The sequence below is a fragment of the Nerophis lumbriciformis genome, linkage group LG01 (genome assembly GCF_033978685.3).
Source record: "Nerophis lumbriciformis linkage group LG01, RoL_Nlum_v2.1, whole genome shotgun sequence".
Lineage (NCBI taxonomy): Eukaryota > Metazoa > Chordata > Actinopteri > Syngnathiformes > Syngnathidae > Nerophis > Nerophis lumbriciformis.
Window position 1 is genome coordinate 46,072,916 of NC_084548.2, and position 25,819 is coordinate 46,098,734.

A 25,819-nucleotide genomic window follows, 5' to 3' on the forward strand; every position below is an offset into this window, starting at 1 on the left:
TGAGGGGAGTGTATGTTTTCTTTCGCCTGTTGTGTTGACGACCTTCCTCTCCAACGTTTCTTTGCAGACTATTGCACAAAAAAACATGTCTTTTAAACAGGTCAGCACGTCGTTAAGCCGCACAATATGGACAACAGGAGGAAACCGAAATCTTGCCAGACCCCCAAAACTAAACGGCGTAAATTTAACTCGCGCGGTGAGCACCGGGCGGCTCGTGCAGAGCCACGACGGCACAAAAGAACAAACAAGTTATTTGAGTGAGGCGAGTAGCGACGGGCCACAGTGCAGCCAGCCGACCCTCGGAGCCTCCACTGCGGCAAGGCAGCTATCAGAGGAGCCCGCTGGCGCCTCGGGTGTGACTGGCGTGAGACGACAGTCATTCACAACCAACGCAGCTCCAGTCGACCAAAAGTCTTACCTTTGGGCTCGTTATAATGACCTGAGACGTATGGTACACGGTAAGTGGACCATAGGAACATATGTGCACATGTTGTAATGTCTCTCGCGTAAACACATGTTTGGAACCAAGACTCATCTCTTGAAATAACCTTACCAAGAGCGCTGTCATCAGGATAAACTTTCACTTGGTGTTGTGTATGCCAAATAGAAGCTAAAAAAGGGGTTGAAGGTTTCCAATCACTTCTGACTGCAGGAGCTAGCTAAACACAGCTAGGCTAAAATTAATCTTCAGGATTTGGCATCAAAATGTCTAAATACTAGGGCTGTCATCCATCCATCGATTTCCTACCGCTTGTCCATATCGGGGTCGCGGGGGGTGCTGCAGCCTATCTCAGCTGCATTCGGGCGGAAGGCGGGGTACACCCTGGACAAGTCGCTACCTCATCACAGGGTCAACACAGATAGACAGACAACATTCACACTCACATTCGCACACTAGGGCCAATTTAGTGTTGCCAATCAACCTATCCCCAGGTGCATGTTTTTGGAGGTGGGAGGAAGCCGGAGTACCCGGAGGGAACCCACGCAGTCACGGGGAGAACATGTAAACTCCACACAGAAAGATCCCGAGCCCAGGATTGAACGCAGGACCTTCGTATTGTGAGGCACACCTACTAACCCCTGTGCTGCCCGGGCTGTCAAACGATTACAAAAATTAATCGTGATTAATCACAGTTTAATAGTTATCCCAATGTTAATCGCTATTATTCGCAGATAAATATAATTGTTTATTTTTCTGTGTACCCCAAACATATATTTAAGTTTTTATTACCATGACTGGACATTTGGTTTGCTTGAATGAAATGTTTTTTGAGAGCTCAACTCAAAAAGGACATAAACGCGCTTTGAATGGCAATAAAAAAAATCACCTGCAGTGCCTTGGTGTCTTGCCAGATTTTGTATTATCTAAGAATACCGAATTTTTATTCCTGTTGTACAGTGGCGGGCCGTGCGTTTCCCACCTAGGCCTTCGGTGATGTCCGACCTAAATGATTACCTCTCTAAATACCCTAATTGATGTCGCCACATGACCATTGCTGGGGAAATACTATACAGGAACACATTTACGCACTACTGAGCATGGTACAAAACGGGTTATTTTCTGGCGCATTTAAAAATCTATAAACCCGCATCAGCAATTAAAACTTATCTTATGCGGTACTGTCAAAATTAAAATGTCAAAAAATATATTAAACGTGAATAAATAAATAAAGAAAATATTTGAACTCCTATTTCATCGCCGGGACAGCTGAGCTAGCTTACAGGGTTGGCCGACATCGTGTCACAAGATGTAATTTCTCTTTAAATATCCTTCTTGAAAATGGCTTTGCAAATATATGTGTTGTCTTGTCTAATCATAAAAGATGCAGATGAGGCGTGTTGGCTGACTTCTTAAAGTTTACTCCACAGCATGCTCGTCAATAACATCCAGCTGCCAGCATGGCCACATTCAACAACCTAAACAGGGCTACTGCACATGCTCTTCCCTACTGTGGCATGCTGGGTAATGGAGTTCTTATGTTACCTGGTCTATAACATCACTATATATCTGCCTTAGGCCATCTAGAAGGCCTTACTGACAACAACTCGTGATCTGATTGGCTATCGCAACTGTCTGTCAAATGTTTGTGTTCCTTCACTTACAGTGTTGTTTCTGAAGGCTCTGGGCAGATTTAGTACAGCATGGCAACATAAGCTAACTGAATTCTGATTGGATACAAACTCTAAGCTAAAAACAACAGCGCTGGAAGGAGTATAATATGACATGAAGAGAATTTGAATACTTTTGGATATTTAGGGAAAGTAAATTAAAAATTACTTTTATCTCTAATTGTGATAATGATTTCTGGTTATGTTAGGCCAGCAGAGAAGGCCTTGCTGGCCCTGGCGGCACACCACTGTTGTTGTACGCACATTTGCATTCACAGGACAGGAGCTACACTTATATGCTTGAATACCAGGTTCACACATTAATAACACAAAATGTGGATTGTTACGATCCTGCTTTAAATGTCAAATATGTTTAGTAATGTAGTCTGTGATAATTCTACCTGAATAAATGCTTCTGATATTCTGTACATTTCAAGTTAATGGTATTCACATATCTGCATGACAATGTTTAATCCTTCTCTATTTATTAATGTGCATGTAATATACAGCCTGCTAAATATTCTGTAATTGAGCACTATCATTCAGAACTGGTTATAAAACATATTATTTCAATCCGTCAGTAAACATTTATTTATGTAAAAATATCACAGATTACATTACAAAACATCTTTGACAAAGCATGGTCGCAATGTAAGACTATTTTTAATTTGAATTCAGAGAGGTTCATTAGGTCTTTAATAAAATATTCCATTTGTTATTCTTATAGCAGACCCTTGTGTTTATTTCCGTACCTGATGGTTTCAGCTACAACTGTTGCCATCCTCAGAGGTTGTCACGTGAGGAAGGCGCGTGACAACCTCTGAGGATGGCAACAGTTGTTGTCAATGATGACTGGAGTAGGAATAGCAACATCTTCATTGTGGGATGTTCTGAATAGTTCCATTGAAGTTTACTCCAAAAGGATGGAACAACAACAATAACACATAAGTAGTTTGGTGCATTAGTAACATAGAAGTAACATGTAGTAGTTGTTGTCATAATTTAAGTTGAATTTGGATTCCATGTCTGTCTGCTTTCCTAATTGTCCATGGGAAGTTTTCTCTGCAGCAGTAAAAGTTAGTTAATGCCTTCAACTCTGCTCAAGTTAGACCCAGGTGACATCAGGGCAAAATACACTGATTGTATATTATTTCTGAAAATAAAATATACTACTTTTCTCAAATTGATGTGCATTTACATTGCATTTGATATACTGTAGATTTGTGGCTGGACTGTAGTACTGTACCGTATAGCAGGTGTCTCCTACCACCACGGCCACCAATGAGGCCGAACAGAGCATAGGCCCAATGGTTGGGGATGCCTGTTGTCCACCTAAATTCAACACATATGGTACTTTATTACATAATTGCTTTTCTTCAGTCACCCACTGGTAAAGCTGTTAACAGTTAAAGGGAAACTAAACTTTTTTTTTTAAATTTTGCCCATAATTCACAATGCTTGTATGAGACAAGAACACCTATGTATTTCTTTTTTTTCTTTCTGCATTCTAATTTGTAAGATACGGAAAGTATGAGGTGACCAATAATGGAGGCAATGGTATTCTGTCTATTCTGTCTATAAAGTGCTCTAAAACATCCAACGATGTTTTATATACATGCTGTAAGTACTGTATGTACTGTATGTAATGTGGTAACAGGCACATTCATAATATTTAATAGGGGTGCACAAAAAAAAACAATTAACATCCGAATTGCGATTCTTATTCATCCGATTCATGTTATATGTCATGATATTAAAAAATCAATTTAAAAAAGGTTTTATTTATTTATTTTTTTAAATAAGGATAATTTAAATATATGTTTTTAGGCCATCTTAATGCAACCAAAAGGTGTTTTTCTAAACTGTAACCTGTTTTGAAAGAGTATTATCATAATTGTCATACCAAATACTACATTGTACGAATCTGTTTGAATCGAGAATTGATTCTGAATTGATTCTGAATCGAATCGTCACACCAGAATTCGTAATCTGATTAAATGGTTAGGTGCCCAAAGATTTACACTCCTAACATTCATGTTCGCTATTTCATCAGCAACTATTACTAATGATGGCAGACTTGATGAGAGACAACAATGAGTACTTAAGGACAAATGATGATCAAGAACATTATATTTTTGAGCCTCAATATACATAGGATGAGCTACATGTTTTAGAGCCTTGGCAATAAGCAGATCCAGCAAGTAGCAGTGTTGCTAAGTGCTAAACAAGAAATACAAACTATGAACACAATAAAACAATCACTTACTGTATGTGTGCTCTCACTGGGATGTCGACTGATGGGATCATCTTGTTTGAATGAAAAAATAATCATAATCCTTATGCAGGTTGAAAAAAGAAAACGGTAGGTGCTAACAAACGTCTTTTTGTGTCTTTTTCTTGCGATCTCCGTATCTAAGTTGAATGTCAGAGTTTACCAACTTCTCGATTTATGGCCACAACGTTCTACTATACAGGTGAGAGGCATGATGTACAGTATATCTAGAATTAACTTCTACCAACTCAGAGGCGATGCAGCAGCTCACTGGCTCAGTATGTCATCATAGCTGCATAATCTAGTTACCTTTCTGTGATCATGGAGCTACTAAAAGAAGTTCCTTTGCATTAGCACTTATAATAACAGTATCGCTAATACTTGGTTAATATGCACATTACGACATGTATATGTAGTATTGTTGGCATTTCTTTAGAGGTCTTTATGGGCGCAAAAGCTGACTTGCATTAGCTGCATTGTAAGCCACCTCGTACTTGCCGTATATTACAAATTCAAATAGATAAAACAAATAAAAACTTTACATAGGGATTGTGAATAATAGGTAAAATTCCCCAAAAAAGTGCAGTTCCCCTTTGAAAATGTAAATACAACTGTCCTCAACTTGGCTATTTTAAAGCCTGATGGCTGACTTTATGACTGTAGTATGACTTCAGGGAAGTCAAGCCAAAGCCCGGAGGATGCGTGTGTTTCTGCAGCCCTCAGTGGGCTGTCTTCATATGCATACCCCTTGACCCCCTATTTTGGCCACAGTATTATCTCAGCGGCTGATTTTAAACCTCTCTTAATCTGTCTTCCTGTGTTGGCCCTTTGCTCTGCAAATACAAGACAACAAATGAAATGCACACAGATTATCTGAAAGGGATATTGCGTTCTGTGGTTTTGATAAAGCTAAAAGCTCTTATTTAGTTTTTGGATGGATGTAAATGATTAAATCAGTTGAGATTACGCAACTTCCTGAAATATTTTGCACAAACCTGCACATTGAAGTTGTCTATAGGATTATTTGTGTCCTCCCTGGAAGTAGATTTGATGTTTTTGCCTTTAAGATAAGCATAATAAAGCGCTTGAATAAGTAAAATGACATATTTACTTTGCTCACTGCAGTTTTCCTCATATTTGTAGTTGTGAAAAAAAAATGAAAGTTAAATGTTAGCTTGCTTTGCTGCAAAAAGGCCTTTGAGAACACACCAAACGCCTTATGGCAGGGCCGCTGTTCAACAACATAATGAAGAGGGCCGCAGTTTCAAGAGCCCAAGGGCTCAGGAGCTGGACATTGAAATTTGGATCTTTCGTCAGAAAGTGCCCCCACAGGTTATGTTACTTTGAGACCGCATTTATTTCATTGCAAAGTAAACACAGCAGCCTTCTTCCTGCACTGTCAATAAATTAATTCTGCCCTCCCTACTCGATTCCAGCGTGTACAGCTGGAATCGAGCGTGTGCTAGTTAACAGCAAGCAGAAGCTCCAGATGTTTTGTAGAAGATTGATGTTCTTTCTTTTGAATTATTTTTCTTCCTCAGTTTTATTTCTTTACACGTCTTCCTTCATTTAGGTTTGTAAGACTAAAAATATAAACATCACAAAAGTATAACGCCCATTGTGTATTTTACATAAATCATGTCCATTGTGTATTTTACATAAATAAAATAGAAGGTTTAGTCTTAATACATTCACACTCCAAACTACAAATGTTTACCCATATATAAATTGAACAACATCCACAGCAAACATTGCACACAAGGAATGTGGCTCAACACAATTAAACCTAAGATGTAGCGTTATCGCACTTTATTGGTCAAATTCAGCGCGACATGTATTAAACGAGCTTTGATCGGCAGAGATTTACTCAGACAAAAAACAACACAAAGTGAGACATTTCAATATGTTCATACTTTGTTATGCAGTCGCTGTTAAAATTCTGATTTTCACAATTGACTTAGATTTTTTTTCAGGGTTAATAGTGCCATTTTTGGTTTGAATGTGTACGGTAGTCTTCTTCTACTCGCCCTCTGCTGTTTCATTATGACACATGCCTCACTCTTTCCCCCTGCTGGGTGGCTGGTGTACTGCGAACATCATCAACCCTACAGTAATTTGAATGGTTTCAACAAGCCTATTTTGATAATGTTGAGCGGGCCAAATGAAAAGCTTTGGCGGGCCGGATGTGGCCTGCCCTTTAGCTATGTTCTACAACAAAGTCTACTCCAGGTCTACTCAACTACATCATGAATAGGGATGGTTTAAAAAATGTAAATCCCCAAAGGCTGGACATGGTCCATTAAAGCTCACTTGACACAAGTAACCACATATTGAATGGCTTGTATTTAATATGGCTTTCAAACCTTGAGCTCAGTGTATTCTACAGAAGGCTGTTTTTTTAGTATAACAGCAAAAGTGCACTGAAGAAAAATAAGGTGTATCACACCAGTATTTTGCGTAAAGACAAAAGTTAAATATAGAGTAAGTGCATAAATGAATGACTTAGTTTTTAGTTTGGTCATCTGATCCTGCCTTGTTTGCAGCGGCCAACATGCAGTCCTATCATATCTGGTGAATGGCTATTTATTCTTAGCCATAGTATAGATTGTACATGCAAACAGTACAATTTTTTATTCAGATTAATCACAGTGTTTCTGTAGATTAATTTAGATTAATCACAAATAAATATTATTAATTTTCATCTATATTCATCATGGTTTTTTTCATGAACAACATGTTAAACACTTTAAACATCATGTTTATATTAACAAAATAATGGTCTTCTTTTTCTAAACAAACTTGTATCAACATTAATGTTTATAGTTTATGGTTTAATATGTGGACCTTTTACCAAAGTTGTGTAATTAATGTGGTATTTTAAGATGGAAGTGCTTCAGTGAAAAGAAAACTCCTTCCTGCAAGGTGTGCATTATACATGGAGAGGACCAACGTGTTGTTTAGTGTCTTCCAATATTGACTTGTTTGCTTCTGTAGCCTGTCATTTGCTCATTTGGATATGCGTGATGGTAGCATTACTTGGACAAACTGCCTAAAATGGGTTGATAGAGGCTTTTTAGGGATTTTGAGTAATTCTCCATTGAGTTAATTGCCTCAAAATGTTTAAGCAGATTAATAATTTTGATGGATTTATCCATATTAAAGCGTTAATATAGAAGCCATAGTTGCTTTCTGTTGTGTCGAACACGGCCGAAAAGATACTTTGGCTTCGCTTGTAGTTTTATTTCATAATTTTTAATTTCTGTGTGAATGTATTAATGTATTATTTATTTAATTTGTTGGTATTACAAAGTGAGTGTGTTCGAAATTGCTATAAAAGAGGTAGGATTAAATAAGTTCTGCTTCTTTCTTCTCCTTTTTGAACATGTTATAATAAGAAACAGGAAATATGTGTTGTACCGTACTGTAACTGTATGCATGTTCAATATAAATTAAAACCATAAACATAACTTATCATTGTGTTGGTGAAATGAAATGATCAACAAATTGACTCACAGGGAGCATGCATGTTATTATATGAATACATGCTAATTTAATAAATGTTTACCTGTATGTCTATCCTGTGTTGTATACTTTGTTTATATTTTACAATATGAACCATTCATTGCTTGAAATAAGTAAAATAATTAGATACATTAATACAAATATTCCTTCCAAACAGTGTTTACTTCGTTACCAAGTAGTAAACACATCAGCATCCCCAATACACATTTTTATTTTTAAATGCATATTTTGTTGTCCAGTTGCTGTTAAAATGTACATTTTCAGTGTCTACGTTTTTTTTGTTGTAGAGTTGACGGTCATATTTGTTTAAATGCAAGCCTTCTTCCACTGAATCACTGTGATCCATATACCTTGCTGTTGCCCTCTGCAGAGAGGAAGAACTGCATGAAGTAGCACTTCTTTAGGGGACGTTGTGGCGCAGTTGGGAGACTGTCTGTGCCAGCAACCTGAGGTTTCCAGGTTCGATCCCCACCTTCTATCAACCTCGCCACATCCGTTGTGTCCTTGAGCAAGACACTTCACCCTTGTTCCTGATAGGTCGTGGTTAGGGCCTTGCATGACAGCTTCCGCCATCAGTGTGTGAACGTATGGGTGAATGTGGAAATAGTGTCAAAGCGCTTTGAGTACCTTGAAGGTAGAAAAGCGCTATACAAGTATAACCCATATAACCATTCTTTAGTGAGATTGATTTCATTTTTTGGGTGATATTTGGTGGGATAAAAAAGAAACCTTGGCAGCCCCCCTATTGAGGCCAAAAGGTTCAAGTTGTTTCTGAAATATTTTTCATCTTTAATGAACCTACTACTTCTCCACTACCAGAGCTCATTCCACCAGGCGCGTGCAAATCCCTCAACTCTTCCACTATCTACGCCAACAATGAGGTCAGCCTGGCCGAAGTGGACATCTACGGCTTTGACTATGACTACACGCTGGCTCTGTATTCCAATGCACTAAATACAATGATTTACAACACAGCCAGGGACTTTCTTGTTGAACACTTCAAGGTATGTGTGCCAGTTTTGAAAAGTGTTTTTGGCAATGCAACTTTCAAAAATGTTTCCTAATGATGCAACATTTCACTTTGTTATTCCTCTCCGCAGTACCCTGCTGGTATCCTCAACTATGATTACATTCCCAACTTTGCAACACGGGGGCTTCACTATGATATTCAAAAGGTAAAGGATCTTGCATTGTTCATAGGAATTGTTTATATTTTTGTGAACCACCAGCCTTTTAGCTGAAACCTGAAGTGGACCTCCCGCATAGACACAATCAGAAAAAAGGCAGAGCAGTAGATGTACTCCTGCATCAGCTCAAGAAGTTCAACCTGCCCCAGGAACTGCTGATCGTGTTTTACACCTCCATTATTCATTCTGTCCTGTGGACCCCCATCACTGTCTGGTTTGGATCTGCAACCAAGCTGGACAGACACAGACTGCAACGGACAGTTTGGGCTGCAGAAAAGATAATCGGTGTCAACCTTCCCCCCATCCAGGACTTGTACTGGTCCAGGGTGAGGAAACGGGCATGTAGCATCACTGCAGGCCCCTCACGCCCAAGTGTTCAAACTCCTCCCCTCCGGCAGGCGTTACAAATCACTGTACGCCTAAACAACCCGTCATAGGAACATTTTCCCCCCCAGACCTTCAATCTAATGAATGCTGTGAAATAACTCTGAAAATAATCTGTCACTGTGAATGTGTTAACTCATCATTTTTTTGTTCTTTGCTCTATTCACTCATGCAATTTTATCTTATTAGCCTTGTACTTATTAGTTATTTAAGTAGTTGTTTATATTTATGTTTACATTGAACAAAGAGCACACAGTCTACCAAGTCAAATTCCTTGTGTTAAACATACTTGGCCAATAAAGCTGATTCTAAATCTGATTCTTTAAGGGTCTTCTGATGAAGATTGATGCTTTCCATTACATTCAAGCAGGAACAGTATACAGGTGAGAAGGGAGGCTACGTGTGCAAGGGTATATACTTGTATATATATTTTGTATACACTAAACTGTTCTAGTAAATCTTGACTAACATTATATAGGGATTAGCATTTTTAATAGAGATCAACCGAGGTGTTTTTTTCAGGGCCGATACTGTTTATTTGTAGTCAATTAGGCCGATAGGAGCCGATATTCATTTGCAGTAAAATTTAGATAAACATGAATATTATACATAAGTAAACAGCTCGACAAGGCTTTAAGTTGTCTTTTTAACATTATTTTTTTAGGAAATGGTGGACCAGTAGCGCTAATTTTGAGGTTAATTTAGCACCGAACAACTTTAGGAGATTTCACAACCACATTATTGTGTGTAAAAGAGGAACATCGTTTGCATTTCAGAATATATGAAATCTCCTGAAAATTTGTGAAAATATGGGATTTTTCTTCACATATTATATACGTACTGTATGTCTTCTATTTGTCAATATACACAAAGTGTGGATTTTTGGCAGAGATATATTTTCTGTCATCTTCACGTCCATCCATCTCTTTTGTGTTGTAATTTGATTAAAGCACAGAACATATAAACTCGCTGCGCTCCTTAAATTAGCCCATGTACACTGTGAGTGTTGCGAACAGAGGCATGTTGTGCGATTGCTGCATTGGCGAAAACACACAGCACGGGAGGAAAAAGGAAAGAACGAAGGAATACCAGGAAGGAAGGACAGAAACTGTAATTCCCGGCAAACAAATGGAGGTTCTGACTAGTTTTTGTAAACTGGGGAGACATGCTTTGGTGATCAGCACTCCAAGGAGAAAAAGAGGGGGAGGGTTGGGGGGCACTGGGTATTACTACTAATTTACTCTTTACTTATCACGTTTTAAAAATGTTTTTTTTTGTTTTTAGTAATTAAAAATAAAATAAAAAATATAAATATATATATATATATATATATATATATATATATATATATATATATATATATATATATATATGAAGGAAGGAAGCCTTCATCACATTGAAGGACCACAAACCCAACTTCGCAAATAACCCAACATGCCGACTAATAAACCCAACTAAATCCGAAATAGGAAAAATCAGCAAAATAATCCTGAACAGAGTCAACACAAAAATCACAGACAAAACACCACTCAACCAATGGAGAAATACAGCAGCAGTAATCAAATGGTTTAACAACATCCAAGACAAACAGCACAGCTTTATCTCCTTCGATATCGAAGAATTTTACCCTTCCATCACACAAGACCTACTGACTCAAGCACTAGACTTCGCCTCGGACTACGACTCAATCACAGGCAACGAAAGAAACATCATCATCTACGCAAAGAACTCCATACTCATCCACAACAGTACACCATGGCAAAAAAAGAACAATTCAACATTTGACGTTACTATGGGGAGTTTTGACGGAGCAGAAACGGGTGAACTCGTTGGGAGTTTCCTCCTCTCCCAGCTCGCTAGCCTCAACCTGAACCTTGGTATTTACCATGATGACGGACTGGCAGTGTGTCGCGCCTCGCCAAGGAGCAGCGAGAATACCAAGAAACGCATATGCCAAATCTTCAAAGAGAACGGCCTACGGATCACAATTGAAGCCAACAAGCAAACCGTCAACTTCCTCGACGCCACTTCCAACCTGAGAAATAACAGCTACCAACCATTCACGAAATCCAACACAACACTCCAATACGTGCACCATGACAGCAACCACCCACCCACCACCACAAAAAGAATACCTACCGGAATTAATAAAAGGCTATTGATGCTGTCATCTAGCAAAGCTGAATTCGACCAAGCAACCCCCCCGTACCAAAAAGCACTTGATGAAAGCGGATACAACTTCACCCTCACCTATGAACCCACGCCAGGAAACCAACCAAAAAAGAGCAGAAAACAAAACAACATTATCTGGTACAACCCCCCATACAGCAAAAATGTCTCAACTAATATTGGCCACAAATTCCTCACTCTGATCGACAAACACTTCCCCAAAAGCAACACCCTAAGAAAAGTATTCAACAAGAACAGCATTAAATTGAGCTACAGCTGTATGAACAATATACGACAAATTATTTCAAATCACAATAAAGCAATTGCAAAGGAGCCGTCTGCCCCTAGACAGAGCGACTCCAAAACCAACAAAGGCTGCAACTGCCGCAAGAAACCTGATTGCCCTCTCAACGGGGAGTGCTTACAAACATCAGTCGTTTACCAATCAAAGGTAACACGCAAGGACATTAACACATCTGACACATATGTAGGATTAACCGAGGGAGAGTTCAAAGCCAGATGGAACAATCACAAGGCTTCTTTCAGGAACAAAGCCTGTGGAATACTACAGAACTCAGCAAACACATTTGGAACCTCAAAGACAATAATGTCTTGACAATAACTTGGCAAATTCTTGCATCCAGCACACTTTACAACAGTGGTAATAAAAGATGCAACCTATGCTTAAAAGAGAAACTGTTTATTATATACCGCCCAGACCTGTCATTCCTCAACAAGCGCAGCGAAATTGTATCAGCATGCCGTCACAGACGGAAACACCTCCTAGGTAACACATGAGCCAATCACCACGCCCCTACGCCTGCCTGTACCTACCTGTTCTGGGCCCTATATAAACCATGGTATGTGAATGCTTCTATTAAAATCTCCTGATGATTGAGGGAACCCCTCATGAAACAGGCCTGTAGAGATGAAGTAGTCTAGTGATTTTTTTCCCACACATACATATATTGGTTGATATATATATATATATATATATATATATATATATGTATGTCTTAATTAGATTATCCATAAAATAGTGCTCGATACCGTGGTAGAGCGCAATATATATATATATATATATATATATATATATATATCCATCCATCCATCCATCCATCTTCTTCTTCCGCTTATCCGAGGTCGGGTCGCGGGGGCAGCAGCCTAAGCAGGGAAGCCCAGACTTCCCTCTCCCCAGCCACTTCGTCCAGCTCCTCCCGGGGGATCCCGAGGCGTTCCCAGGCCAGCCGGGAGACATAGTCTTCCCAACGTGTCCTGGGTCTTCCCCGTGGCCTCCTACCGGTCGGACGTGCCCTAAACACCTCCTTAGGGAGGCGCTCGGGTGGCATCCTGACCAGATGCCCGAACCACCTCATCTGGCTCCTCTCGATGTGGAGGAGCAGCGGCTTTACTTTGAGCTCCCCCCGGATGACAGAGCTTCTCACCCTATCTCTAAGGGAGAGCCCCGCCACCCGGCGGAGGAAACTCATTTCGGCCGCTTGTACCCGTGATCTTGTCCTTTCGGTCATAACCCAAAGCTCATGACCATAGGTGAGGATGGGAACGTAGATCGACCGGTAAATTGAGAGCTTTGCCTTCTGGCTCAGCTCCTTCTTCACCACAACAGATCGATACAGCGTCCGCATTACTGAAGACGCCGCACCGATCCGCCTGTCGATCTCACGATCCACTCTTCCCTCACTCGTGAACAAAAATATAATATATATATATATATATATATATATATATATATATATATATATACATTCAAAAATGTTTTTTTTTTTACTAATTAAATTTTTTTTTTTTTTTTTTCCAAACGTGATAAGTAAAGAGTAAATTAGTAGTAATACCCAGTGCCCCCCAACCCTCCCCCTCTTTTTCTCCTTGGAGTGCTGATCACCAAAGCACGTCTCCCCAGTGTGTGTGTGTGTGTGTGTGTGTGTGTGTGTGTGTGTGTGTGTGTGTGTGTGTGTGTGTGTGTATGTATGTGTATATATATATAAAATATGTGTATAATATATATATATGTATAATATATATATATATATATATATATATATATATATATATATATATATATATATATATATATATATATATAAAATCTCCTGACGATTGAGGGTACCCCCCCCTCATGAAACAGGCCTGTAGAGATGAAATAGTCTTGTGATTTTTTTCCCCCACACATACATATATATATATATATATATATATATTATACATATGGATGGATGAAGCAAGACATTCCACTAATTACCCCTGATAAGGCACACCTGTGAAGTGAAAACCATGTCAGATGACTACCTCTTGAAGCTCATTGAGAGAATGCCAAGAGTGTGCAAAGCAGTAATTAGAGAAAAGGGTGGCTATTTTGAAGAAACTAGAATATAAAACATGTTTTCAGTTATTTACCTTTTTTTTGTTAAATACATAACTCATTCATAGTTTTGATGCCTTCAGTGACAATCTACAATGTAAAAAGTCATGAAAATAAAGAAAACCCCTTGAATGAGAAGTTGTGTCCAAACTTTTGGTCTGTATTGTACCGGTATGTGTATATGTATATGCCAATACCGATAAAAGAAGGCCAATATCAATATATGTCAAAATGCCAAATATGGCCGTCGATAGTCAGCCCAGCCGATCAATAATTTAAATTAAACATAACATCTATAGAGGCATTGGTTGCAATGTTTGGACGCAACTTGTGTGTCTTTGTGTGGATCTTTATTTTGACATTTTATTGATACCAGGGGTCTGCAGCCAATCCCAGACGAGGAGATCCTCCAGCTCTATGGGGGAACTTACCACATCCCCCTGCAGCAGGATAGTGGCTTCTATGGAAAGGTGAGTTTTATTGTCACTTATATTCAGGGCTGCCACTCCCTACAAGCAGATTACTCGCTGTGAGTAGGGCTTCGCGGCCCATAGGGGCCCCGTTTTTGTGTGAGGAAATCTCAATTAATTAATGACTGGGCGCTTCATATGACATTTAACCGCAAACGTATTCCTAGCCCTTTCATGCTCCTTCTAAGAATATGATGTCAAATTTCCCTTGACATAGGGACAAGCGGTAGAAAATGGATGGATGGATTCTCCCTGTGGTGCGCAGGGTTTAAGCTGATCTCGTTAAGTGTACGCACTGGGTTTGATCTTCAGCTGGAGTTGTTTCAAAAAGGGTTCAGGAAGGATAAAAGTGTATATTTTGTTAAATTAATTTGTTCTTAAGAAATACATTTTTGAACAAATTATTTTTGTACAAAACATGCATCATATTAAATTCAAATTTTATAAATAAAAAGTTTGATAATTGTTTCATATAAATAAAAAAATAAAACATTTTTGTAATGGCGAAGAGGCTCCAAATAAAATTTTGTTTAGGGCCCCAATTCAGCCAGGGGCAGCCCTGCTTATATTCATAGGTTGTATAATGGTGCACACTCATACTAATACCATTAATCAATCACATTTTAATTTAAATTAATCTGCATTTAATTGCCTTTATGACTAATTTAACATAGCGTAACAACTCATTTGTAAGGCATTACACTCTATATAACATATCTGCCCTCTATTTTTAGGTCAAAGAGCAGCATTGTATTATTTTTGAATGCCTGACAAATTCCAAAAAATGTAAAGTAGTATACATTGTGGTTGTCTATGACCATAGCTTCAGTTGTAATTTCTTTTTTTTTAATTAAAAAAACCTTTTGTCCCCGGGGGGCAATGAAGGGGCACTTTTTTAAATTTATTTTGCCTATTGTTTGCAATAATTATGAAAGACAAGATGACAGATGTATTTTTTTTAATGCATTGTAACTCTTGAATAAACGTAAATAAAAGTCCACTTACAATGGATCCAATGGGACATCCTCCATTCCGCCCATAAAACCCAATAAACAACCATCCAGAAACTGCAAACAATACTCAATTGACATTTCGTGACTTGAATATTAACCAAGTATGAGTGATATTATAACCGCTAACGCAGATTAACTATTTATAGCAGTGGTCCCCAACCTTTTTGTAGCTGCGGACCGGTCAATGCTTGAAAATTTGTCCCACGGACCGTGGGGGGGGGGGGGGGTATTTTTATTTTTATTTTTTATTTTCATATATTTTTTTTTCATAAAGAAATACAATCATGTGTGCTTGCGGACTGTATTCCTGCAGACTGTATTGATCTATATTGATATATAATGTATATATTGTGTTTTTTTGAAATAAAATAATAATTTAATAAAAAAAAGAAATAAATAAAAACAATTTTTTTTTTTTTTTTAATTTCTTGTGCGGCCCAGTACCAATCGGTGGGGACCACTGATTTATAGCAGCGCCATCACTACTTTTGGCTGGTGAGCTGCTTTCTCTCCTTGGAACTTGTGGAAGTGTATTGTAGATCATAAATAATCCCTCTCACCTTGATACTAGAAGAATGAGGACGTAATCTGACAAATTGGTCCATTTAGACAGCCAATTTAAACCTGAAAATGGCGAGAAAGACACTAACGCTTGTTTCCACCCCTCTTTTTCTTTGAGGGTTACTAGTCATTCGTCATCTGAACAGGATTATAAAACAATTCTATCAGTCAGCATCCTAATGGTAGCAGATATTGTACAGTAAGTGATGTTTTATTATGTTTGTTGGCTCTCATGAAGTATGCTGTAAGTAGTAATCAGTAATGTTGAAGAAAAAAGGCACAATTCTTACAAAGTGCAGTTCTCCTTTCCTTAAAGTGATAAATGTATGGATTTGGAACGCTGTCTGACAGATGGTATGTTAATGAAACAAAATGTCAATGATTCGGTCCTAATCTCATCCAGACTCTTTAGGGTTGAAATGGAACTGCACTCTGAAATTCCATTCATTTGGCTTGTATAAGTGAACACTGTCAATTTTATGAATCTCATTTTCTACATCGTAGCAGTACTGTGGGGATTTGTAACTGCATGTTTTCAAAACAATTGATTCATTGTTCAGATTTTTCTCAGCCTCTCACTCTGTTAGATGGAACCGTCACCAAGCTTATTCAACACATTTGTTCATTAAGAGACACTCATACTGAGGTTTGCAATGTAAATAGCCTCTCCTTTTTCAAAACCATTTTGAAACATCTGCTTTCCCATGTTTGCAGTGCAGTGGTGAAAGTGGAAAAAAGGAAGCATTTAAATCTTTAAGTTGCTTTATTTGTGTAAAAAAACAAACAACTAATGATAAGTAAGATTACAATTTGCCATCCTTTTAACAGGGCCCTAAGGTGAGGCAGTTTATGGACATCTTCTCTATCCCAGAGATGACACTCTTGGCCGTGGCAAATGATTTTTTCATCACCAACGACATTGATTATGATCCGGTTCATCTTTCCAAAGATGTGTCCGTAAGTATGACTCTTAATAGAACCCCTCCTCAATATAAAACCTTTATTAAGCTCATCTACACAGGCTGAATTATTTAGATGTATTTTGGTCTTGGTGTAAAGGTTGGGATTCTATTCAAATGTCTTTCAAATGTGCAACAATTTTTTAGAGAAAAGCAACATTTAGATAAGTGCATGTTTGTGAATGTGCTTAGTGTGTGCAGTAGACCCACTGTCTGTGACTTCCTGTGTCTCAGCACAAACGTTATCATAGAGGATATTTGGCTCAATATACTCAAGTTACACGGAGACCTGTTAAAGACCATATAGATAATTTTGTCAATGCACTTACAATTTTTTTTGTCCCTTCTGCTAATCAATGAACACTAAGCAGGACCGTTGAACACATGCTCATTAGATCCAAAAAGAAGATACCCGTACTGAAACGTTTATTTGAGGTTATCAGTTCTTTGAACAGTGATCTTTCCAAAGCAATTTTTCCCATTAGTATCCATTCAAGAACCCAACAAAAATAACACAAAACACTTTTGTTTTTATAGATACTAAAGATACTTGAACTTGCGGAAGACAATACCAAATACAAAATGATAAATGAAATTGAAAAAAAACATTTGACACCACTTTTGCCTTTATTGAAGACTCTGGCTGGGGAAGAGTTGTACAGCAGGTACTGTACAATCATTTCCCACACTGCCCCGACTCTGTTTACTAAACCGTCCCTCTTACAACCTCTGTTAACTAAGAACCTATCAATTACAATACAAACAGACGTCACCCTCTTACTTTGCTCTGTAGTTTTTCTTGAAATCCATTGTATCCCACTTTCTTTATCAAAGTGCTGACACTTGTAACTTTCTTTGCCTTCATTGTTTGTTGTTCTGCATTCATTTACTATATAAAAAAGCACATATATTAAGTCACCCAACGTGTAGGATTATTTGATTCTGGGCAACAATATGTGAGCATATGGGCTAGTTTGTTAGCTGCAATGTTTGGCTGTGTGATAACCAAGATGGTATAAGAAAATAATGGCAACTTTTTGGAGAAGATTTTTGTTGGAATTCTACAAAAAAATGGAATGAATGAAAACAGTGTATATACACAGTTGAAAGACATGTCAGGTCAGGTTCTTCAGTGGTCAGTTGCTGGTATTCAGATCAAGCTGAGGCATGTCAATGCCTGCTGCACCTCATGTTTTTAAACCTCTCGTTCCTGCTGAGAGGTACAGTAATGTGAAATACTGTTTTTCACATTCCTCGGTCGGAAGCAGAGGAATCTGCTGGGCTACTGGGTGAAAGAACCACTAGGTTTTTACTAAGGTTAACAAATAAGGTGTATAGTTACAGGACCATGCAAGTTCTACCTGTTAAAGTGTGCGCAAAAACATGAGAACAAAGGTGATGACATTTCCCTTTGTGACCTCCAGGAAGCGATTGGCATGGTTCACCTTAAAGGCTTAATGTACAAATGGATCATGGAAGACCTTGGTAGGAATCTTAAAGTTGAAACTATGCAAAATTCACCTGTTGACCAAATATGTGTCTGAGTTGTATTCTTTCTGTCTAGACAAGTACATTCTCAGAGGAGAAGAGACAGAGGCAGTTTTGCACCGACTTGTCAGTCACGGAAAGAAACTCTTCCTCATCACAAACAGTCCCTTCAGTTTTGTGTAGGTGCTGTGTGCTTGCACTCACAACTGGATATAATGTGTTTAAGTGTTTGTTTGTTTTTATGTGAAGGGATAAAGGAATGACGCACATGGTGGGAAAGAAGTGGAGGGACTTCTTCGACGTCATCATTGTGCAGGCAGACAAACCTCACTTTTTCACTAACTGTATCAAGTATGTACAATGTAATGTATCAAGTAAGTACTGTAGTACCTCAACTTAAGAGTGTTTTGAGATAAGAGCTGACTGACTCTCTGCTAATTGTCATGCTTAAAATTTCAAGCAAAAATTGGAGTTACAAGTATCCCCGACATTAGTTTGCGTAGCATATGTCACAGTGAACCCTGTTAGATCCGAACAAAACATCTGGTCTTACTCGCTCGCATTAACTTATAGCTACAGGTCAACATAACTTTTTTTTTGCTTTTTCCATGCATGGGAAGGAAGAAAGTGAGTGTAAAGCTCCGTGCTGAAAAAAGGTGGATGATTTTCATTGAAATAAAGAAAGAAATCATCCAAAACATGACAGTGTGTGTAGCCAACTTGCCGAAGCAATTTAAGCGTGTCACTGCTAGTCTGCGCCATACTGAAGCAAAATGAGTCTAACACCAGACAAAAATGTTAAAGTAATATTAACGGTGCGCATTTATCCATGAAAACATGGAAAATCTGCTGATGGTGTGTTTGACAGAGAAGCAGCTGGAAGGAGATACCATAGAAATCCATTCTCCAAGTTTTTTTTTTACAATATTTCGTATCTAAAAGTTTTTTTTATTTTGAAAAGGCATGTTACGTTTTTGGGGGGCCAAGCACTAATTCCAATTAATTTCAGTGGGCGATGTTGATTTGAGATAAGCGTGTTGAGTTAAGAGTTCCATCACAGAACCAATTAAGCTTGGAAGTTGAGGTATTACTCTACTATGTAGCGTGGTTAAACAGCAGCTCTAATCACGTCACGCTTGATTAACTCATCTTAGATTGTGCTGAAGCTACTATGTATTTTGCTGCTACTCTTGCAGACCCTTCAGACGCCTAGATGGGAACGGAGATCTTCGGTGGGAAAAAATCAGCAGTTTGGACAAAGGGCACATCTACAAACAGGTCATTATGTGTGTCACAATATGTAGGTTACTTCTCGGTGGAGAACAGCAATGTGTTGTCCCCACATCACACAGTAAAAGACTCACTGGCTTGTTTCTCTGGTTTTTCAGGGAAACCTGTTTGACTTTCTCAGGTTGACTGGCTGGCGAGGGTCAAAAGTTCTTTACTTTGGAGACCATCTCTACAGCGACTTGGCTGTAAGTGTCAATGTGTAATGAACATCTTGTCATTTGTACTGTAATTTATTTTATTTCATAACGATCCCTTCAAGCGGCCCGCTTGCGCAATCGCACACTGTTCCTGTGTTCTCAGATCTAAGCACTTCAAATCCATGCCGTGCATAAAATCAAGTCCAATCTGAACTGTAAATACAATTAACAGTTTTTTATTTATCATTTTTAGCAATCTGAGTACGTGAGTGATAGCTGACAAAAAGCAGTAACAGATAAAACAATGACAAACAATGTCCAGCCAATTGTTCTAGAAAGATGGCGATTGTTTGAACAACAATCGCTTCATTGTGCACAACTGGTTACTGTCACACCAAAACAACATAATCAAAACATACTTTCTAGCAAAACTGGTTACTGTCAGCCGTAACCACGACAAAACAAATAAAGAACCTGTCATATCAACATCAACATGTCTTGCCATCTCTCACTTACACCAGTATACGCGCACCAGGGCCCTCAGGTAGTAACAAGCTGGCGTACGCACAAAAACCTGCTGTACGCCGTCTTTCACGGCAAAGATGAGATGTATCAAAACTAATGATGTGGAAATGTGTACTGCCTCACTACAACTCCATAGCTGTCTTACGATGTCATATTTCTACAGGTTGTGGATACTTTAGTGACACACAGAGGTGAAGCTGGGTAACAGTTCACATAAAAAAGTGACAACTGTTACCCATCAGACTGATTGATATACCCATCAGAGACATATGAACAAATAACCCCAAGCCAATGGATTCAATGCCTTATATTCATATTAATATTTGTGTGGACTTATATTAATTTATGTAGGCGATCATTTCGCCACCTGTTGCTGCCAAAACGTGATCCTGTGACTCCTTGGCCATGTCAGGCGGACAGCAGCAGCACCGGGTGCATATACGGCTGCTACCGCAAGAAGATCTCCTGTATTTTTTTGATAAATTGAGCAATCAAACACAAGTTAGTCTTTCATATCCTTTGTGATATGCTGGCATGTTTAAATGTAAAACATTTTTACCGCAATTGTCCGTATTTTCAAATGAAACTAATCTGACTCATGTGAGCTGACTACTGTATGAACACATTTTGTTATAAGTTACAAAAAATATTTTACATTGGGGAAGTCAGTCACCCACCTCTTCTAAAGTTTTACATATCATTGTAGCAACTATCTTTTCAAACGGGGAGCTGCATTAATTTCCCCCATTCAGTTTTGCCCACATATATCTATCTACTTCTTGACTTTCTCACTGACACATTTCTTTTTTATTTCCACCTGCGTTCAGTTATCAAAAAACACTGCAATGCCAGGCTGACAATCTTTCTGTCTTTGCTTGAAACACAAGAAAGAAGCACCTCCTGCTGACTTGTGATTGGTCAGACCTTGCTGCGCTCAAGCACATGGCTATTTTCAATATGATTTGCATATTTAAAAGAGGGCGTGGTCTAGCCGATTTCAAGTAGATTGCAATGTAAGAGAAATGTGCTTGGATTTGTGCGTGCGGACACTTGAATACATCTGAATTTTTACCTGCATACGCCGTTTTTTGGATTTGATTGTACATTATTTTTTAGTCCGAAAGCCATGCAACTCACTTTAAATGAGGCCACAGCTTAGCCCCTGATGGGTTCATGGCCACACAGTCGAACATCTTTAAAGTCAAACAATGTTTAAATATTCCAGTCATATTTATTACTACAAACAAGTATTTCTACGTGCAAATAATTGTGCAAGAACATCTACTGTTTCAAGTAAATATTTAAAAGAATAACTTACAGTTGATTTCTTTAAAGTAACAATGTAAACATCCTGTGTAACAAGTGTAAAACAGCTCAGTGTCTTTCAACTTTTACACTATGGGAAGCAGTGTCCTCTGCAGTGGACATTTTTTATATCAGTCTGGAAAATATTGTTCCTCAGAAAAGCAAACTAACAATATAACTTTTAATAATGTAAATACCTCACAAACTGCTGTTTGACTTCGCTGACTTAAATATATTTTCTGTGTGACGGTTTGAGGTGGCAACTTGTCCAGCCCTGCCTTTCACCCGAGTGCAGCTGGAATAGGTTGCAGGTTGCAGCCCCTCCGCGATATCGACCGACAAGCAGTTGAAAAATGTAGCAAGTATCTTTTTAGTTTACTCTTATTTCACGTGATTTCACATTGTGCGGTGTGCCGCGTCCGGCTGGCTCTGTGTCGCCTTGGAAATGCTCGAAACAACAGCAGAACAGACTTTGTTACCTCCGCAAAAGAGGTTATGTTTTAGCCTGGGCTTGTTTGTCTGTCAGCAACATAACTCAAATAGTTATGGACAGATTTAATGTCGAAAAAACTATTATTTTTATTTACGGTAAGTACGAACACACTTCACTTCTTGTTTACGACGTTCAACGTCCCCACCTTGCCAGTCTTGTGCTGCGCGGAGGATTCTGGGGGATGTAGTTTTAAATACAGACCCCGCCAGCGCTAAAATGCCGGAAAAAAACTAAACTTACCAGGTTTTTTTTTTATACCGACACAAGTCACGGTATTATTGAGAAGACTTTGAAACCGAAATACCGCGGTATGTATAATACAGTTACATCCCTAATGTTTGCAAGTTAGTTTATGGCTAACTGTGCGGCGGATTTAAAAAACATTAAATGTTGCTAACCTTTACTGTATTATGGTGAAACAATTAAATAAAATACACTCACTGTCCCCAATCAAATTTGTGCTTGTACTGGTGTCATATATTAAAATCAAAATCATTAATTCTTCCTGTATTCTTGTTGTAGAAATGCTATTCAAAATTGTATATGCTTTTAAAAAATGTTTTTATTGGTTTGGATTTTTTTGTAGAAACAAAAAATGCATGTGCTTTCAATACATACTGTACACTACATGGTCAAATGTATTGTGATGAACGGTAGCCAAAACATCTACAGCAGGGATTCTCAAACTATGGTACGCGTACCACTAGTGCTACACAGGCTTCACCTAGTGGTACGTCAAAGAATCACTTGAATAACATACAGTATTTTATTTTCCTATATTTAAACAGTGTTACTGTTCAAACTGTGTATAAGGTTCAGGTGGCCAAAAATATACTTGTTAAATAAAACCGCTGTCTTGTTTTTAATAAATATTTAGGACTACTACGCTACTATATTTTAATGTTGGTTATTATAGTTGTATTTGAAAAGCCAAGTGTGTTCTTAGGTGGGACCTGATAAAACAAAGTTACAGAACCACTGATCTGCAGGAAATGGAAATATAATACAATATGGACTGCGGTTGTAGGGTTAAATATTCAACACTAGAGGGCAGTACAGGCTTTGATTGCTGTGGTTACATATGTGCTTTGTTATCCATCCATTTTCTCAATTGCTTGTCTTATGTTGTGTTTTAATTTTCTAAAGCAGACCAAATTGACCTATTTTACTGCATAACAGGACTTGATGCTGCAACATGGCTGGCGTACAGCCGCTATTGTACCGGAACTGGAAGATGAAACCAAAGTTGTAAGCACAGAACGGTATGCCCTCAGCCTCACGTGGCTCCAGGCCCTCACCGGCCTGATGGAGCGATTACAGGTGAGATGTTAAAAGTTTGTGATGACTGGTTGTTCAAAATGCAACCCGAAAGACCACAGAAATTATGATTTTGACTATTCCTTGTTATCTAGATACATCGTGACGCAGGGTCTAAACAAGTTTTTGATGAATGGCAGCAGGAGCGAGAGGAACTCAGGTGAGTGACATCATTTTCACTTCCAGGATTATTTTACTTGAAGCAGCGGTTCTATCTGAACTGGACAATATTGTAATATTAAAAGTAGATCACTCATAACTTTGGAAAGGCTGTTTTCATTGGCTGACTTCTGCAGGATACGTGTCTACTTGTTGATCTGATTGGCTTCTAAATCAGTTGTTCTCAACTGGTCTCTCTGCAGGACCCACCATCTCCATCAATGACAGGTTGCTGGAATTAAGAAAAAAAAATCAAATTTTATATTGAATAAAAAGGCAGTTTGACTTTGACTTAGTGCAAAAATAACTCTTGTTTAATGAACATTTCAGGAAAGAAGCACAAAACCAAAATTATTTTAAGAAAAAAATATGCCTGCTAACCTCTGGTCTTTTCTTGATAGCTCAGCAGACAATTAACACGTTTTCAATAAAGACTCCAATTGAGTTCAATTTTAAAAACCTACTTTGAACCACTGTGCAACTGACCATACAGAAAGAAAACATGTCACCTATAACTTACATATACCGTACGCAATCGTTTTTTTGACCTTCCACATAAATCAAATGCATTTAAACAATGCAATAGCCTGATGCTAATTTACATGAACAATCAATAATGTTCAATAATGTTAAATAGTATGTATTTATACAGTGATTTACTATACCTGCATGATACCCAAAGTGCTTTACTGTATATGTCACATTCACCCATTCACACACTGATGGCAGAAGCTACCATGCAATGCGCTAACCACGACCCATCAGGAGCAAGGGTAAAGTTTCTTGCCCAAGGACACAACGGCCGTGACTTGGATGGCGGAAGCTGGATTCGAACCTGGAACCCTCAAGTTGCTAGCACGGCCACTCATCTGAGCTATGCTGCCCATAATTGCTTGATTAAGCTTACTTTTCCTTTTTTATGTCCCAGGGTGATGACCAAGAACTTGTTCAACCCTCAGTTTGGCAGCATCTTCAGAACGTGCCACAACCCCACGTACTTCTCCAGACGCCTGTCTCGCTTCTCAGACGTCTACATGGCCTCCCTCAGCTGTCTTTTGAACTACGACCTCTCGTACACCTTTTACCCACGTCGCACCCCTCTGCAGCACGAGGCTCCGCTGTGGATGGATCAACTGTGCACCGGCTGCCTGAAAACACCTTTTCTGGAGGAGATGTCTCAAATTCGATGAGCTCCAGAGCACAGATAGGTTTCACTTTTTGCGATTTGGTTGACGCTTGGTTGCCCTGTATGACAAACATATGTGGACTGGGGTACAATGCTCTACATCATGTCCAGTTTAGTTAATAAAGTAGACGGAGCAGTCTGGACTGCTTTAGAATTGTTCTTTCTTTTACGCACAATTAGCTTTTTACCTTCGACCGTGCATGTGCAGTTCAGTTTTTCAACCAGCAGCCATTTACCTCTTACTATGTGTCTGTAGCATGTACATGAAGGAACATGTTAGCTTTGTATTTTTGATTTGCAAGTGTATTGCTGTGGTCAATCAACTCTTAGTGTTTGTTCCCACAGGTGTTTATTATTAAAGGCCTACTGAAATGCGATTTTCTTATTTAAACGGGGATAGCAGGTCCATTTTATGTGTCATACTTGATCATTTTGCGATATTGCCGAATTTTTGCTGAAAGGATTTAGTAGAGAACATGGACGATAAAGTTCGCAACTTTTGGTCGCTGATAAAAAAAGCCTTGCCTGTAGCGGAAGTAGCAGACGAGTAGCGTGACGTCACAGGTTGTGGAGCTCCTCACATCTGCACATTGTTTACAATCATGGCCACCAGCAGCGAGAGCGATTCGGACCGAGAAAGCGACGATTTCCCCATTAATTTGAGCGAGGATGAAAGATTTGTGGATGAGGAAAGTGAGACTGAAGGACTAGAGGGCAGTGGGAGCGATTCAGATAGGGAAGATGCTGTGAGAGGCGGGTGAGACCTGATATTCAGCTGGGAATGACTAAAACAGTAAATAAACACAAGACATATATACTATATTAGCCACAACACAACCAGGCTTATATTTAATATGCCACAAATTAATACCGCATAACAAACACCTCCCCCC

The 25,819-nt window shown here is 38.7% G+C and overlaps 1 protein-coding gene across 1 annotated transcript; it reads left to right on the forward strand.

Moving 5' to 3' along the window:
• On the forward strand, window positions 1-25,298 carry nt5dc2 (5'-nucleotidase domain containing 2). Its single transcript, XM_061984376.1, has 14 exons — window positions 1-458; window positions 8,723-8,907; window positions 9,004-9,078; window positions 9,802-9,857; window positions 14,400-14,493; window positions 16,896-17,024; window positions 18,451-18,511; window positions 18,591-18,693; window positions 18,764-18,865; window positions 19,711-19,792; window positions 19,903-19,989; window positions 23,444-23,584; window positions 23,677-23,741; window positions 24,669-25,298. Exons 1-14 carry the CDS (start codon window positions 86-88, stop codon window positions 24,928-24,930), a joined length of 1,815 nt encoding a protein of 604 aa, XP_061840360.1. The 5' UTR covers window positions 1-85; the 3' UTR covers window positions 24,931-25,298.
• Window positions 25,299-25,819: the final 521 nt, after the last annotated feature.